Source organism: Thermobia domestica, chromosome 9, assembly GCF_964235325.1.
Source record: "Thermobia domestica chromosome 9, izTheDome1.hap1.1, whole genome shotgun sequence".
NCBI classification, from domain to species: Eukaryota; Metazoa; Arthropoda; class Insecta; order Zygentoma; family Lepismatidae; genus Thermobia; species Thermobia domestica.
The window spans coordinates 66,200,342-66,215,683 of NC_137462.1; the positions used below are offsets into that span (position 1 = coordinate 66,200,342).

General features: G+C 34.9%; 1 protein-coding gene across 2 annotated transcripts in view; it reads right to left on the bottom strand.

Moving 5' to 3' along the window:
* The window catches only part of LOC145694710 (phospholipid-transporting ATPase ABCA3-like), a 104,325-nt gene that overhangs the window by 13,319 nt on the left and 75,664 nt on the right, over positions 1-15,342 (bottom strand). For both annotated transcript variants that reach the window (XM_081771238.1, XM_081771239.1), the window contains exons 18-21: positions 12,992-13,286; positions 10,050-10,175; positions 6,655-6,882; positions 2,677-2,949 (exon numbers count right to left, since the gene is read on the bottom strand). In XM_081771238.1, the coding sequence (XP_081627364.1) occupies positions 2,677-2,949; positions 6,655-6,882; positions 10,050-10,175; positions 12,992-13,286 (922 nt within the window). The remainder of the gene's footprint in view (positions 1-2,676; positions 2,950-6,654; positions 6,883-10,049; positions 10,176-12,991; positions 13,287-15,342) is intronic.

Sequence of the window (15,342 nt, forward strand, 5' to 3'; positions counted from 1 at the left end):
CGAATGGGTCTGCTCCTTCAAGACAAAGTAGTTAAGTGAGAGGGACGAGACTGTGTGTGTCAGTCAGAGAGATGTTAATGAGGGTTGTGGTCATGTTACTTACAACAACATGGTCCGGAGACAACATTTAGATGACTTCATATGGAGAAGAATCACCTTGAATCTGGAAGGTCGAATTGTGACATATGTGGTTCAGGAGTCTGGTATTACCCACAGCATTGTTTTGCATGCATTGGGGGGCGTTCGGAGTCACAGGCAATGCCGTTCAAGACAGAGATGGTGGTCGACCACGGTCAACTACAGCAGCGGGCGACCATTTCATTGTGCAATAGTCAAGAAGAAATGGATGTGAAATAGCGACTCAAATTGCAAACACGTTAACAGGACTGAAAAGCGCCTAATCTCATACTTTATATTGGCATTCGACTGCATATGGTTGTCTTTTTGCTCGAGGACCATTGCATTCTGTTTTATTGAAAATCGCATATCGGCGACACTGCTTTCAGTGGTGTCAAGAACATCATAATTGCAACAAGAAGGAGTAGGCCTCGTTCCCTTCTCAGATGAGAGCAGATTCAATCGAAGTAATGATTTTGAACGTACACTCATCGCTCGAGAGGTAGGAACACACAACAAACCCAGGAATGTTGTCAAACATGATCGTTTTGGTAGTCCAGATGTTCTTGGGTGGGGAGGTATAATGTTGAAGGGGCATACTTACCTTCAAAGTTTTAAAAACAGTACACTTGCCGATCAATGTTATTGTGAGACTGTACTCCTTCCCCAAGTGCGTCATTTTAGTGGTGGGGTCAGTTTCAATTTCATCTTTATAGATGATAATGCCCGATCGCATCGAGCAGCGCAGTTGGTGAGCTCTTAAAACGAGAGGACATTCAGCGAATAGACTAGGTGTCCGTTTTCCCGATTTCAATCCTATCGAGCATATTTGAGATACTATGAGACGACGTCCTTCAGTACATCCAGATGCACAAAGAACCATCCAGCAATTATCAACAGCTTTGGTAAAGGGAGAAAATCCCATACCACAACGACGCATTATCAACTCGTGACCAGCATGGAAGCACGTCGTGGAGTACGAATTTTTGGTGATTACACCCTTCTAAGGACCATTTTATTTCTTCTGTAATGTCAGGGGCGCATCATGAGTCGCAGAGCCTTCGGTCTGATATTGTTTTTGTATTACAAAATTGCATTTTTTGTTCTTCTAATGAATTTCTTTGTTGAGTTGAGTTGATTTTGAGTTTAACGTCCCGTTCAGCAGCGAGGCTATATGAGACATGGACCTACTGATTAACGTGGAATCCGAACCACATGAGCTCCCGCCGGGAATCGAACCCGGGCCTCCCACGCCAAAAGCGCGTACGCTAACCGCTTAGCCACGGAGGAGCTCAATTTCTTTGTTTTCCGGTACTTTCTATGTATGGCTCAGGTTTAATCGATCTGAGCATGCGAAACTTACTTTCATCCTTAGGTTTCTGCACATTAGTGTATATATACAATATCTTCCTTTCTTACTTTTCTTTCCCTAGACCGCTTAATCCACCGATTTGTCTTGCACCTCCTAAGAGAGAGAGAGAGAGAAAGAGAATAATTTTCTCTTTTGATTGTTCCTACACTCTGTCCAGACCTGTCGGTACCTTGGGAGTCTACGCGGGAAAGGAATGAGTAAGACGGAGAGAAAAGGTTCACCCTTTTTCCACTTAACGTATTTATTTATTTACTTATTTATTGTTTCATAATTTCACGTGTTATTATTATTATTATTATTATTATTATTATTATTATTATTATTATTATTATTATTATTATTATTATTATTATTATTATTAAGTATTCTGCCTTTTGGCAGGTCCTGGGACTAATGAGGATTTTTTTTTTAAATTTTAGATTTGGGCCTGGAAATGTCTCTCCACGCTTCTCGATCTTCAGCTTCCTCTTTCAACTCCCAATACTTTCTTCTATTTTTCAAATCATCGATCATTTGTGTTCTTCTTCCTATTCCTCGCTTTCCTTCCATCTTTCCTTCTTTGACGGTATAAAGAAGACAATTTCTTCGCAAGATGTGTCCAATCCAATTGGCCCTTCTACGAAGAATGGTGGCTAAAAGCGTACTCTTATCTCCTATCCGTTTTAAAACATTTTCGTTTGTTGCTGTCTATGTCCATTTTATCTCCTCCATCTTTCTCCAAAACCACATTTCGAAGCTCGCCAAATATTTCTTCTCTAACTTCCGTAATGTCCAATTCCCTGAACCATACAGTCCAATGCTCGATAAATAGCACTTGACCAACTTCTTCTTAAGTCCAATATTGAGCCTGCTAGTTAATAGTAATCTTTTCTTGTTAAATGCTTCTTTAGCAGTGGCAATTCTTGACCTGATCTCTTTGCTGCATTAAGCGTCTCTCGTCAAAATACTTCCCGGATACTTGAAATTATCGACCTCTTCAAATTCTCTTTGTTCTACTCTGTTCACGTAGCAAAGAATTTCCTTTTGATGTTCGCTTCAAAGATATTGCAGCTCTAGTGTCAACAAAAATACTCTTGCAGCTTTCTTACTGAAATGATTCATAGAAGATGACAAACGTCAGGACATTCTCTTTCACTTTGCACATACAAATAAAACAATAATTTATGACTAATACAAAATACACTTACGACTAATCTGCATTGCAACTCGGTCCATCTCTGCACGTACATCTTCGTCGATACCAGCATCACGTGACATGTCACAAGGCCATATGATATTGCACACAAGTTGATATAATTTGGTAAATAATCCGCACTCAATCGCAGCTAGTATGAGAGTGTAAATGAGAGCGTCGACTAGAAAATAAACAACGTCTCGTAGTAATCCTTTGTCTGCTTCATCACTCCAAACTAGATATGGCTCTGGTTTATGACAGTTGTTCAGCTGATGGCATAAGTTTTCTGAAATATGTAACAAACAGAAATATGCAATGTAGTAATAGATTATTTCAACTAACTAAATTATAAACCAAGCAGACTTTGAATTAAAACCTAATTAACTTCCTAAATAAAACTTGCGTGGTTGTGTTTCTTAACCTACATGAATGTAGATTGCGTAGATGTAGATGTAACTTTGTAGGACCTTCATTAACAAATGTTTGTTTGGTAAGAAAAGTCATTAATTTATACTGCTAATAAAATCTATTTTGTTTCCTAATTTCTATTCACTAATTACTTATTTGCTCGAGATTAATTGCTTAAATCAAACTAGTGCAAGCAAACTCAAATACAAAACACATCATCTTGTCTCCGGGAAACTAAAAGTCAGGTTTCATCAAATTTATGGAAACTGAAAAGGCAAATCCATGTCCGATTTACACTGTTCACAGACTTTATGAGTTTAAATTCATAATTTCATTTTCAACAGGCAAATAAATGAATTAAGATGTTATCAAGTAAATTGTACTTTTTTTCGATCAGAAAGAATTATAAAGCACTGGAAAGTCTTCCAACTTTGTAACATTATTTTCGAGAAGTGAGGATTTCGTTTACTGTTTCTCTCAGAAGTAGGGTTATTAGATTTTTCAGAGAAATAAGGAAGATTTTACGATTTTTAAGGAAGGGAGAAGAAAGATATATGATATTCAGAATTTGAATATAACAGCATATATATAAGGTTTTACATAGTCATCATCAGCAGATATTCTGCCATTAGTGGCAGGTCACTTGCTGCAGCTGAGAAACTTCCATGCTTCACGGACTTTCGCTAACCTTTTCGTCTTCACGGGTGATTTTTTCTGTTTTGATATAATCCATTAGTTCTAGTCTCCTTTGCCCTCTTCCTTTCTTTCCTGCTACCATACCCTCTAGCGCACGCTTCATGATACAGTTTCTTCTTAGCCAATGTCCCAACCAATTTCTCTTCCTCTTCTTAATAATATCTAAAATTGTTTTTTTCTTCCCTACCATTTCTAACACTCTCTCATTCATTTTCCGTCGACCCAGTTAACTCGCTCCATTCTTCTCCACACCCACATTTCGAAAGCTTCCAATCGCTTTTCATCATTTTTGCGTAATGTTCATGTTTCTGACTCATACAGTACAATACTCCACACAAAGTAAGGAGTCTTTTTCTTAACTCTTTATTCAAGATCCCACAAAATAGTATTTTCCTCCTCCTAAAGGCTTCTTTCTCCATTCCTATCTTTGCTTTTATTTCACGATCATATTTCATATCATCACTAATAATAATAACCAGGTATCGAAAACTAGCCGATCTCCTATGGTTCGGATTCCATGTTAAGCTGTAGATCATCGTTTCATATAGCCACTAAACTGAAATTCAAGCAACCAAGTACTTTACACAAATCTTTGTTGCCTTTTAATTGTGTTTTAATTGTGTTTTAATTATGTCTTTGCATCTCTTAGCAGTTCCATATCCTTTTTATGCTTTGAAAAAGTCCTTGGAAGACATACCGAAATTCACAACCACTTGTAGTTTCACTTTTATTAATTTATACTAGCTTCTGTTCCTGACATCACTATATCAGAATCAATCGAAATTGCAATACTATGGAGAGGTGTTGACAGACGAGGGCTAAGATGCTAAAACAAAATAATTCCGAAACACAAGGTTGAAGTGCCGGTTAAGTAGGAAGTAAAAATGCAACCTGTTATATTTTTCCTCTAATGCTAAGTTACATCTTTGGGTTGCATTGTTAACAGTGTATGAGAAATAACTTTGTCAAATTACAATTATTTTCCACACTATCTCATAAAAACGTTTCAAAAGTCTCCAGGACTATCGTTTCTTTTATTAACTTTAAACAAGTGGAAGTTTTATGAGGAAAGTAAAAATGTATAACGTAAAACGTGCCTGAAAAACGTAAAGCTTACGAGAAAAACGTAAGACATGGTTTCCTACTGAAAAGAGTTCCATAAGAAGCCAGGAACCAATCCATATGTTGCCAGTTTAGCAACAAATAGAAGTGCTATAGACATTGATAAAGACTAAAAATGATATTAGCGAGGATTGAAACAGTTTGATAGAACTTTAATTCCCTGTTTGTAAGATGGAATCTTTTATATTTGAGCTATTTCTTGGGTATCCTGTAGTAACTATTAGCAATCAGTGGAAGCAAAGTTTATCCGAATGTTCTATTTGCATTTATTTTAAGGAAATAAACTAAAAGTTCTGTATGTGATATTTGCTTGCATGCAATTGTATTTTGTATAGCTGTAAACGTATTTTGTGCATTATTTTAATTTTTATAATCCAATATATACTTTTATTTTGAAACTGTATTACGACTAGTATTCTTTTAAAAATAATTTTAAATGTTAAAACATTTGTATGACGTGTACTATTCCAGTGTACTTGCAAATTTTCAGCTCAAAAGTATGATTAATCAAAAAGAAAATAATTGAATTAAATAATAGCTACATTATGTAATTGTTTCTTTTATCTATATATATATTGCAAAACTTCGTCCCATATAGGTATAGGTAGGGCGTTAATAAAAAGAGTGTCCGGAATCGACTCCCACTACCGGCTTTTATTATAAAATTTCCACTATAAAAAATATTTTTACAAAATACTATACAAATAACCTCTCCAAGTTTGCAAGGTTAGTTACGGGTAGTCTTTGACCGTAAGGTCGTAGACAGGATCTCTAAAGAGCCCCATAGCAGGCGTAGCGTTAGGGACCCAATGCTCCGTGGCAAGCAAAGGGATGGGTAGTGGCCAACAGAGCCCCTAGCAGGCTAAGCCAGGAGATAGGATAGGTGTAGTCCCGTAGCCTTGGGTTAGGTTACTCCTAATGTTCCGAGGCAAACAGTAGGAGGGACACCAGAAGACTTGTACAGAATTGCCGTCGTCCAGCCAATTTATAGAGGTCCTTGGGCGGCGGTGGCGCTGCTGTTCCGTCGTTATCGTCTACTCCATTGGAGGGGCCAGAAGCCCGTCGTCTGCAGGTAATAGTAGATCCATCCGGTGTGTGGAATCCCCTTGCTAACCATGTGGTGGTGTTTGTAAACACTGGCGCGAAGAGTTGTTTACACACATCGCGTGGGACATTACCATACATATATATATATATATATATATATATATATATATATATATATATATATATATATATATATATATATATATATATATATATATATTCTAACCCTTTTCCATGAAAATTATGTTTAAGAAATTTTCCTTTCGTCATATATATAAAAATACCGGATTTATTATTATATTTTCTCAATAGATATAGAGTTATTCGCAAAAGATGTAATTTGAATTTGAATACAAACAGTTTTACACTTACGATGAAGAATTAGTTTATTAAAACAGATCTCTTTTTTTTCTTTTTGGGAATATTCATTTAACTACTTCACAATATAATTTTTATGTAAAGGTTAGGGAAAAAGAGTTTTGATCTATATATGTAAAAGAAAATGAAAGTTTGTGAACGATATTAACAGTTTCTCTTCTTTGAAAAATGTTTCAAGGCGAGCGTCTGTGAATGAATATTTTCAAATGTAATTTCGTGATTTCTATATACCAAATTCTGCTGAAACACCATAACTAAACAAATTCTTTCAAGTCGTCAACAACATTAAGTTATTTTCTTTAAGCTTGATATTTCATGAAAGTATTTAGAAATAACTTACCACAACAGGGAATAATGCTGTGGATCTCATCTCCTTCTCTTAGAACACATAGTTGATCTTTTGCTTCCTGTGGTATGATATTACATCTATTGTTCAATGTTGCCATTAGAGCGAAAGTCTTAAGACTGAAGGATAATGTGAACTGAGGTAAAAATCCGAAGATAAACTTAAGACTTTTGATGTCTTTACCCAGCTCTAAGAGATATGCCGTAACTGACATCACAATACCTATTTAAAAAATCAATAAACACTGATAAATATTTTTTCATTTATTTCTTTCTCAAGTTTACATAAGTAATTTTTAAAAGGATTCAAAATAAAAATATATAGAATATTATAAAACTATAAATAATCTAAATCATTCTTAATAATTTGTTGCGGAAATTCTACAATACTTTCGCACTAAATTCTTGGTATTTTCTTATGTTCGTTGTTACATTATACATTACCATTTGTGACCTTCAACTCTAAGAAGGAATAAGGGGAATGCATCCAAACTCACAGGATTTGTATGACAGGGCACTACATTGAAAATTGCAACGGGATGATGCATGTGCAGACCAAACGTTGTTCTAGGTTAGTGCACATAGTAGCATCGCAAAAGAGCACTTTATATAGCGCTCTGATAGAGAATGGGCAAGCGCAAAGGAAGCATATAACAAACGTTCTTTATCGACGTAGTAATATAAACAAGCGACTGAGTTCAAATGGGACCACATGGTCAGCTTATAGAAAGACGGATTCTCGTACTGAGAAATTTGTGTGTGTATAATGCAACCGCCCCACGGCAGTAACCGTGTGACCACACTAGGGATGATGACACATATCTTATCTCTTGACTATGGTGAACAGCAGGGGTGCCCATCCCCCCCAAAGCTGATGGCGCACTCCCCCCAAAACTAATAATCTCTTCCCTCTACAAAACTCAAGTCCTCTAAAAACGATTGCCCGGTGTAGCAGTAGTTTTTATAGTACTAGTAATTGTTATTTTTGTTGTTGTTTTTATTTCCTGTAGTAATATTATAGAATGCTTGTAGTAGTAGTAGGGCCAGTAGTAATTATAAAAATGGCATTTCTTTTATTAGTAGTCTTGGTAGTGTACAATACTAAATATGTTCTATAAGGATATTGAAGGGTATAAAAACTTCTACACACTTTGTATGGCACAGTTATTCTCTTTTTACAATTAGTAGTATTATTTTTTCTTTACAAAATATTGATATAATTCCCTTGTACATGAAAAGTAAGACGCAAGTTACAAGCTACTGAGTTTGATACCAAAAGAAAATGTTATCCTCGAATTTAGCCTACAAAAAGAAGTGATATCCAACAAAAAACATTCCTGTAAAAGAGCCAAGTACGAGTGGCCTTAAAAAGAATTGAAATCACAAAAATAGGCGCCAAGTTCTGGTGGACAACAGTTACAAACACTCACTGGCTCACTTCAAATTTAGATTTGAAACTTGGCTGTTGTCTGTATGGTTACCACTAGCTCACAATGACGTCAAACTACTTTATAATTTTCAACAGACAACATAGGCAAGTTTCAAATCTAAATTTGAAAGTGATTCCTTGAGTGTTTGTAAATGTTGTTCACCAGAACTTGGCGCCATCCTTTCATATAGCAACTTGTGCGGTACTTCATTCATAGAGTTTCTAAGTAGGGGGTAGGGGGATTCATTCTCGAGATTTAAAAAAAATATCGCATCGTGTTCCAATGTTATTCTGACGACAGCAAAATTACTTATTCGACATTAGAGTAAAATTCTTCCCCAATTTTTTTATTCCCCCCAATTTTTTTTCTCGGAGGCACAACTTGCGCCATTCATCCCTCCTGTGGGCAGCCCTTCTCTCTTAAAACGAACCAACCTTTCCTTTCATACGGTTACTTGCGCGGTACTTCATTCATCGAGTATAGAAGCAGGGAGTACGGGGGTTTACTCCGGAAAATTTTTGAAAATTAGCTTCTCAAAATCGTGTTTTAATGCTATTCCGACAGTAATATTGCTAGTTCGAAAGTAGAGTAAAATCCCCCCCAAAATTTTTCTCAATGGCGCAGCTTGCGCCATACATCCCCCCTGTGGGCGGCCCTGGTGAACAGTATAACTTGACGCTGGAGCATCATAATGGGTGTGAACTTGTCTGCTTTGATGGTTCGAGAGAATCTGTTGAGCGTTGGCAGAATCACGAACGCCTCAGGCTACAATGACCATGTGAATACTGTCGGTGATGTTTTTGGATGAATCCTGCTTCCACCTATCTTACAGTAATGACCGCATACGTATTAGACGTAATTGTGGTGATTGCAATCTGCCAAATGCATTGTCGAACGTCAAGCAGCAGAATGACACAGTATGCGAACTCGGCTGTTACGCATTAAGGGAAACCTGAAGAGTGGCCGCTCCATCAGGGAATTCTAGAAATCAAGATCATATCCTTCCTTCAGACAGCTCTGGACGCTGTATTTCAGAAAGAAAATGCCCGAGCACATCTATTCTGGAATGTGAAAATCTTCAAGGAAGGACAAATACCGTTATTTCCCTGCCTTGTACGTTCGCCAAACTGTAGTCTACCAAATAAATACAGAGTATGATTGGTTGGTATCTTATTCGTCACGGTTCTCTAGTGGACGGTGTCGGTAGCTCATAAAGCAGCGTAGGACTTCGTCAGGACTACATTCAATGTCTATTTGATTCAAGTTCACGAAGTATAGCCAAGTCCTAATTACAGCATATGAAAGCTTCATCCCGCCAAACCGATTAATCAAGGTTAGATGTGATGTACAACTCTGAAATTGCTATCATTTCTGTATAATCATGTTACGAACCTGCGAAATAAATTTTGGTGATGGTCATTCACAAGTATCATTTTCCAAAAACAGTTGTTTATTTAGCTGCAATTTATTTTAATGTGCAGTTATAATTCCAAATTCTAAGAGAGGGGGGATAAAGTTCTTTCTAACACTTTGACAGAACTCATTTTCCATAATACACTTTTTAGATCTCTCTTTCTTCATTCTAATTATTGTTATAACCTTGTTCTGAAAGGAGGATGAAGTAGAAACTGAGGGGAAATCGAGTATAAATAACAGAAGGAGTTTTCGATCGATGCCATGTTGGCAAAAGCTAGATGACCCAAAATAAGCGCGGAAAAGATTTTAAACAATTTCTTTTCAGTAAAAAAATACTTGATTTCCTAAATACAGAAATAATACTGTTTAGAGCGTTTGAATCCATACGTTAAATACAGCCCAAATTACAGTTCTTTTTTAAATTATCAATTCCTTTTATTATGAACATATATCAATAAGTTGAAATAATTTGTAATTTTAGATACAATGTACCGTGCAATAGCCTTTAATGTGACAAAGGTAAAGGAAAGCTTGTCATAATTACCGGCTATCATGTTCAATATGAGCATTAGTGCAAACGCTCCTGGTGGTGAGCCTCTGAAATAGCTGAAGATATATACGAATGGAATCATACTCAGTCCATATAGCATTAATATGAACAGTAATACGCCTGTAAAAAAGAACAAACATTACTAATTTGAAACACATAACTGAATAGAAATAAACACACGTTTGTCTATATTAATTTTCTTAATAAGTTATGTAAACATATTGTGAAAATAGATAAAATTATTGGAACTATAACAGAGATAAGACTTTCATATGTGCAGTGTTAATATAAAAACCTACAGTTTAAAATTACTTTCAGTTCAAGTACATGTATGAATTCTTAACAATCATTAAACTTAGAACTACTATACCTTTCCACTCAAGAAGCTCATTCATGGCTAAGCGGTTAGCGTACGCGCCTTTGGCGTGGGAGACCTGGATTCGATTCCCGGTGGAGCTTATGTGGTTCGAATTCCACGTTAATCAGTAGGTCCAGTCTCTTATAGCCTCGCTTCTGAAAGTGACCCTAAACTAAAAATCAACTCAACTCAACCTTTCCAATCAAAGCACAGAGTCAAAGTCAGCCTATGAATGTTCACATAGTGACAAAACTCATAGTAACAGCATATAAAGATTACAAGGTTCAGTTCAACACAAAAATGCACAGTTCCTTTGTTTCTATCCGGCCAATAAAGCATTCCTCTCCTCTAACTTATAACAAATGTTACTTCAAATGTTGTGATTGGAAAATATGGAAAAGAATTATTGTTCATTAACCACAATTATAAAAAATGCGTATATATCACATTTCTCAATCTTTCTTTCTTTCTTCTCATATTTCTAAGTCTCATGAAATAATTGGAAGACACCAGGAAATAAAGGAAAAGAGAGGAAATAAATAAGTGAATAACAGAAAAAATATAAGTAAAAAAGCTAGTATTCATCTCAAACCAAAATATTCCTTTAAGTAGTGCTTTCGGAAAACCTAGTTTCCATCTTCAGTTTAACCCAGTTAGTAGAGTACTAACGTGGGTGAAAATTCACCCGTGCTAGTATCTATAGAGTATTAAAACTTTTAAATTTATATAGTATCTTTATTATTTTTTCTATAGCGGTATGCTATGCAATTTTGTATAAAAGTATTTATTTAGAAGATTAAAAAAAATTCAAAAAATTGACATTCGACCGCATTAAAAAAATCTTATTTTGCCAAGAAAACATTTAATGTAAAATTTACTTTTTACGATCTCTTTCATCTCACATATAATTTTTATATATTATTGCACACTCATTATGTTAAAAACTTTTACATAGTATCTTTATTATGTTTTCAATAGTATTGTATGCAATTTTGGATTAAAGTATTTATTTAGAATTTTTAATTTTTTTTTCAAAAAATTGACATTGGAACGCATCAAAAGAAAAAATCTTATTTTGTGAAGAAAACATTTAATGCAAAATTTACTTTTTACGATAAAAATATATCATAAGAACTATATTATCTTATAGATTCATCACATATTGAAAATCTTAACTTTTTTCAAAATTATGCACCAAAAAATTATATGGGTGAAAATTCACCCGTGTTAGTATCTATAGATTATTAAAATATGTTAGTACACTACGGTTAAAACAGTTCGAAGTGAATTGAAAATACGGAAAATAGAAAGCAGGTTTTTCGAAGGCACTACTTAAATACTTTGGTTTGCGGTGCGTACTAACTTTTTTTACTCGCTCGCAATACACAGTGAATAACAGAAAGTTGAATCTTATTGCTGAAGTTGTCAGAATATTTGATATCTCTTATATACTTTCGTTTAACAATAAATTGGGAAAAGAATGGGGTAATAATCTTACAAATCACATTAAAGACGATATGGAGGATTTTATTTCAGAAAACTAGCGAAATGCTTTGTGGTTTGATATTGTAGTACAGTTAATACGCCTGTAAAATAGAACAAACATTATTTATTTGAAACACGTGGCAAAATAGAAATTTATATACGTTTGTCTATATTAGATTTTTTTAAAAAATATAGACAAACATATCTATTCCATAAACGGTACCCCACATGTATAACTTTTCCCTAAGAAAGCTGTTTGATTTTTCATTGACGTAGTAGATGGCCTACCTTCCCATTTAAAATTTTCGGATGACTACCCAGGGCCTCATAACAAAGATCTCTATCAGGCAAGCAGAACATTCTGGTTGACATCCCCTCTGCCATTTTCCTATCTCATATTTTCTTTTATCTTACATCCAAGAGTAACTAAAAATTCGTTGTGTCCTTGCTAGTTTCTTAATTACTGAATGAACCACTATTATTATTATACACCGTGTTTCAAATAGAATGACCTGATTTTGGACGGTAATAATTACGGAACATGGGACATGCTGGAAAGGAAATGAGTGTTGTTTGAATGGGCGCGGTATATAGTTTCAGAAAATCGCCGTTAGATGACAGCCAATGCGTCTTCTCAATGTGCAGTTAGTCAGAAGTAAGATTTCATCTGCTCAACAGAAGGCGTTTTGTGTGCTGCAGTTTGCAAAGACTGAGTCAGTGATTTCAGTTCAGCATGCTTTTCGTCGGCGTTTTAGCATTAATCCGCCTGCATCCAGAAACATTCCTGTTTGGTATTGCCAATTCGAAGAGACAGGATACTTATGCAAAGTTAAGAATCCAGGTCGGCCTCGCACGTCCGATAAAATGGTGGAATTTAGCTATCGTCAAGATGTTGTTCGTGCTGCTGCTGGTGTACACATAGAGCACAGCTAAAACTTGAAGATTTTGTGAGTATTTTGCAATTTATGCCATTTCTGTAGTGTGTTTTTATCAATACATATGGACTTTTAAAATCAGGTCATTATTTTTGAAACACTCTGTATTACCAGCTTTCTTTAATAGTTATATTTTAAGCAGATTTTAGAATACTTACACATCTCTTTAAACTGACTGTATGTTCCAACGCCATCAACAACTAACACAAACAGAACAATAAGGACACTGATCAGGAAGTAGAAAATATAATCGCATGTGAAGAAGGCAAACCAATATGAGAATGAACTTGTTCCCGACATCAGTTGTAGTTGTTTAACTTTCCACACTCTCTCCAACAAAGGCAAAATTATAAAATAACCAACCACAATGAGAATGCCAATTGGTGGCACGAACATCCATAGGAAAGCAACAGCAATACTAAAGACTTGGTCTCCTCCATTACCATATTTATACTGCAAATAAATTAATGCACATATTTCAGATTACTAAAATCAATACTCTTATTATCGTAATCATTATTTAGTGGTATGTCCTTCAATTTACTCATGTAGAATTAGTATTTGATTTCCGAATTTCTCGCTGGAAAGCAAGCAGGATTTCCAAGGACCAAAAAAGGGACAATCGAACAGGATTGAATAATGTGATATGAAATCGTCTGCAAAAGTAACTAAAATGTAAATCAAAATACCATCGAAAACTAAAATTCTCATTCTAGTAAAGTGTGGTAACTTGTAATAAACGAACTAAGTGTTAAGTTTGGTTACTTCACCAGTTCATTGCAAAATGTTACAGTAACCAGAACCAGGATATTGGGAGACAGTCTTTTAATAGTGCTTTTCTGTTTTAGTAATTTTGAGGGCGATTCCATAGCCCATGTACTAAGTCTGTTCAGCCTTTAACCATACCTTTTCATCCTTCATAATGCCAGGCACTTCCAAGTGAAATTTCGGAAACCAGCTACTATTTCTGAATGTGAAAATTAGATGGCATATCAGGGAGTACCAGTAGATGCCGACCCTATGTTTATTCTGCTGTGCAATTTCAATATGAAAATATAATGACAGTTAATAATAATTAAATAGGTTATAATTTTCAATGCTTTTTTCGAAAGTTTTAATTTTTCAAAAAGAATCTGAATGTTAATGAGAAAATCTAATAACAAAGCTGAAGTACTGGAGAAAGATATTGACTTTTCACAAAAGATTCAGGAAATAATATTAGAGACTATTTCTTAAAGTAGTTATACTTGTTTAACACAATTCAAACTGTAAAAAATAATTTGAGTATATTTTTGTCGGCTATTATTGGTTTACATTACAATATAGTTATTACAGTGTTTACCATTATCATTATATTTGTTTTCTAATCTTGTATCATTAATCAAATTTATTAGATTCTAAGCAAACAATGTTGCATTTTTCACTTTATCGCCGTTTTATTTAATGATTGTAGTGAAAGAATATGCTGCATTCTAAAATACTTTAGTATACGTATGTCCCACAATGTACCTATTATTTTAAACTAGTTTATTATCCCTATCCAGTTCTACCGTACATCCTCATGACCATAGTTAAAAAAAAAGAAAAGAACAAGAAAAGTAATTACTGCTTTGTAATAATACAGGGTGTGTTTCAAAACAACACCGACAACGTTTGGGAGGTGATTCCAGACACCGAGATAAAACAAAAAGTGTAGACCAACTTGGATGCATAAATGCTTCCTCTCGGAGTTATAGGCTGCCGAAAACATGAAAAATGAACTTTAAAGGTCCATAGCTCCAAAATTATGAGACCTACCGTAGTCAGGTCAAGACTTCACTTTGGAACTAACATGTGCGCTATCCAAAAATACATATTTCAGAATCCTATGGTACTCACGAAACATTTTTTTATAGAGGGAGTTTGGTTACAGGCATTTAATTGGAAGTACTTACCAACTTCCTCCCCTATAAAAATTGTTGCGGAAGTATTGCAGGATCTGAAACTTGAATATTTGGATAGGGTATATACTAGTTCTAAGTGAAGTCTTGACCCGACAACGGTAGGTACCATAGTTTTGGAGCTATGGGCCTTTAAAGTTCATTTTTCGGCAGCCTATAATTCCGAAAGGAAGCATTTGTGCACCTAGGTTGGTCTATACTTTTTGTCTTATCTTGGTGTCAGGAATAACTTATCTCAAACGTTGTGCTGTTTTTTGAAGCAGCTTGTATATTTCCTCAACAAATTATTTAAATACTAGTAGTTAGTTATTCAAGAAATTCAAATATATATTTACTTTTATGAATTAAATTCCTTGTAGACTCAAGGAAAGATTTAGGAGTTTGTAAGAGATCAACTTAACTTACAGACTAAATATATAGCTTCATTAAATAGATCTCCGTATCAAAACCCAATGGATCTCGGAATATTACTGGATGATGTATTTTCTACTTGTTCCTTTTATTCCAGGCAAGTAATAAATTCTCTCCTATATTATTTCAAACTATTATACATTGTAGAGGAATATTTT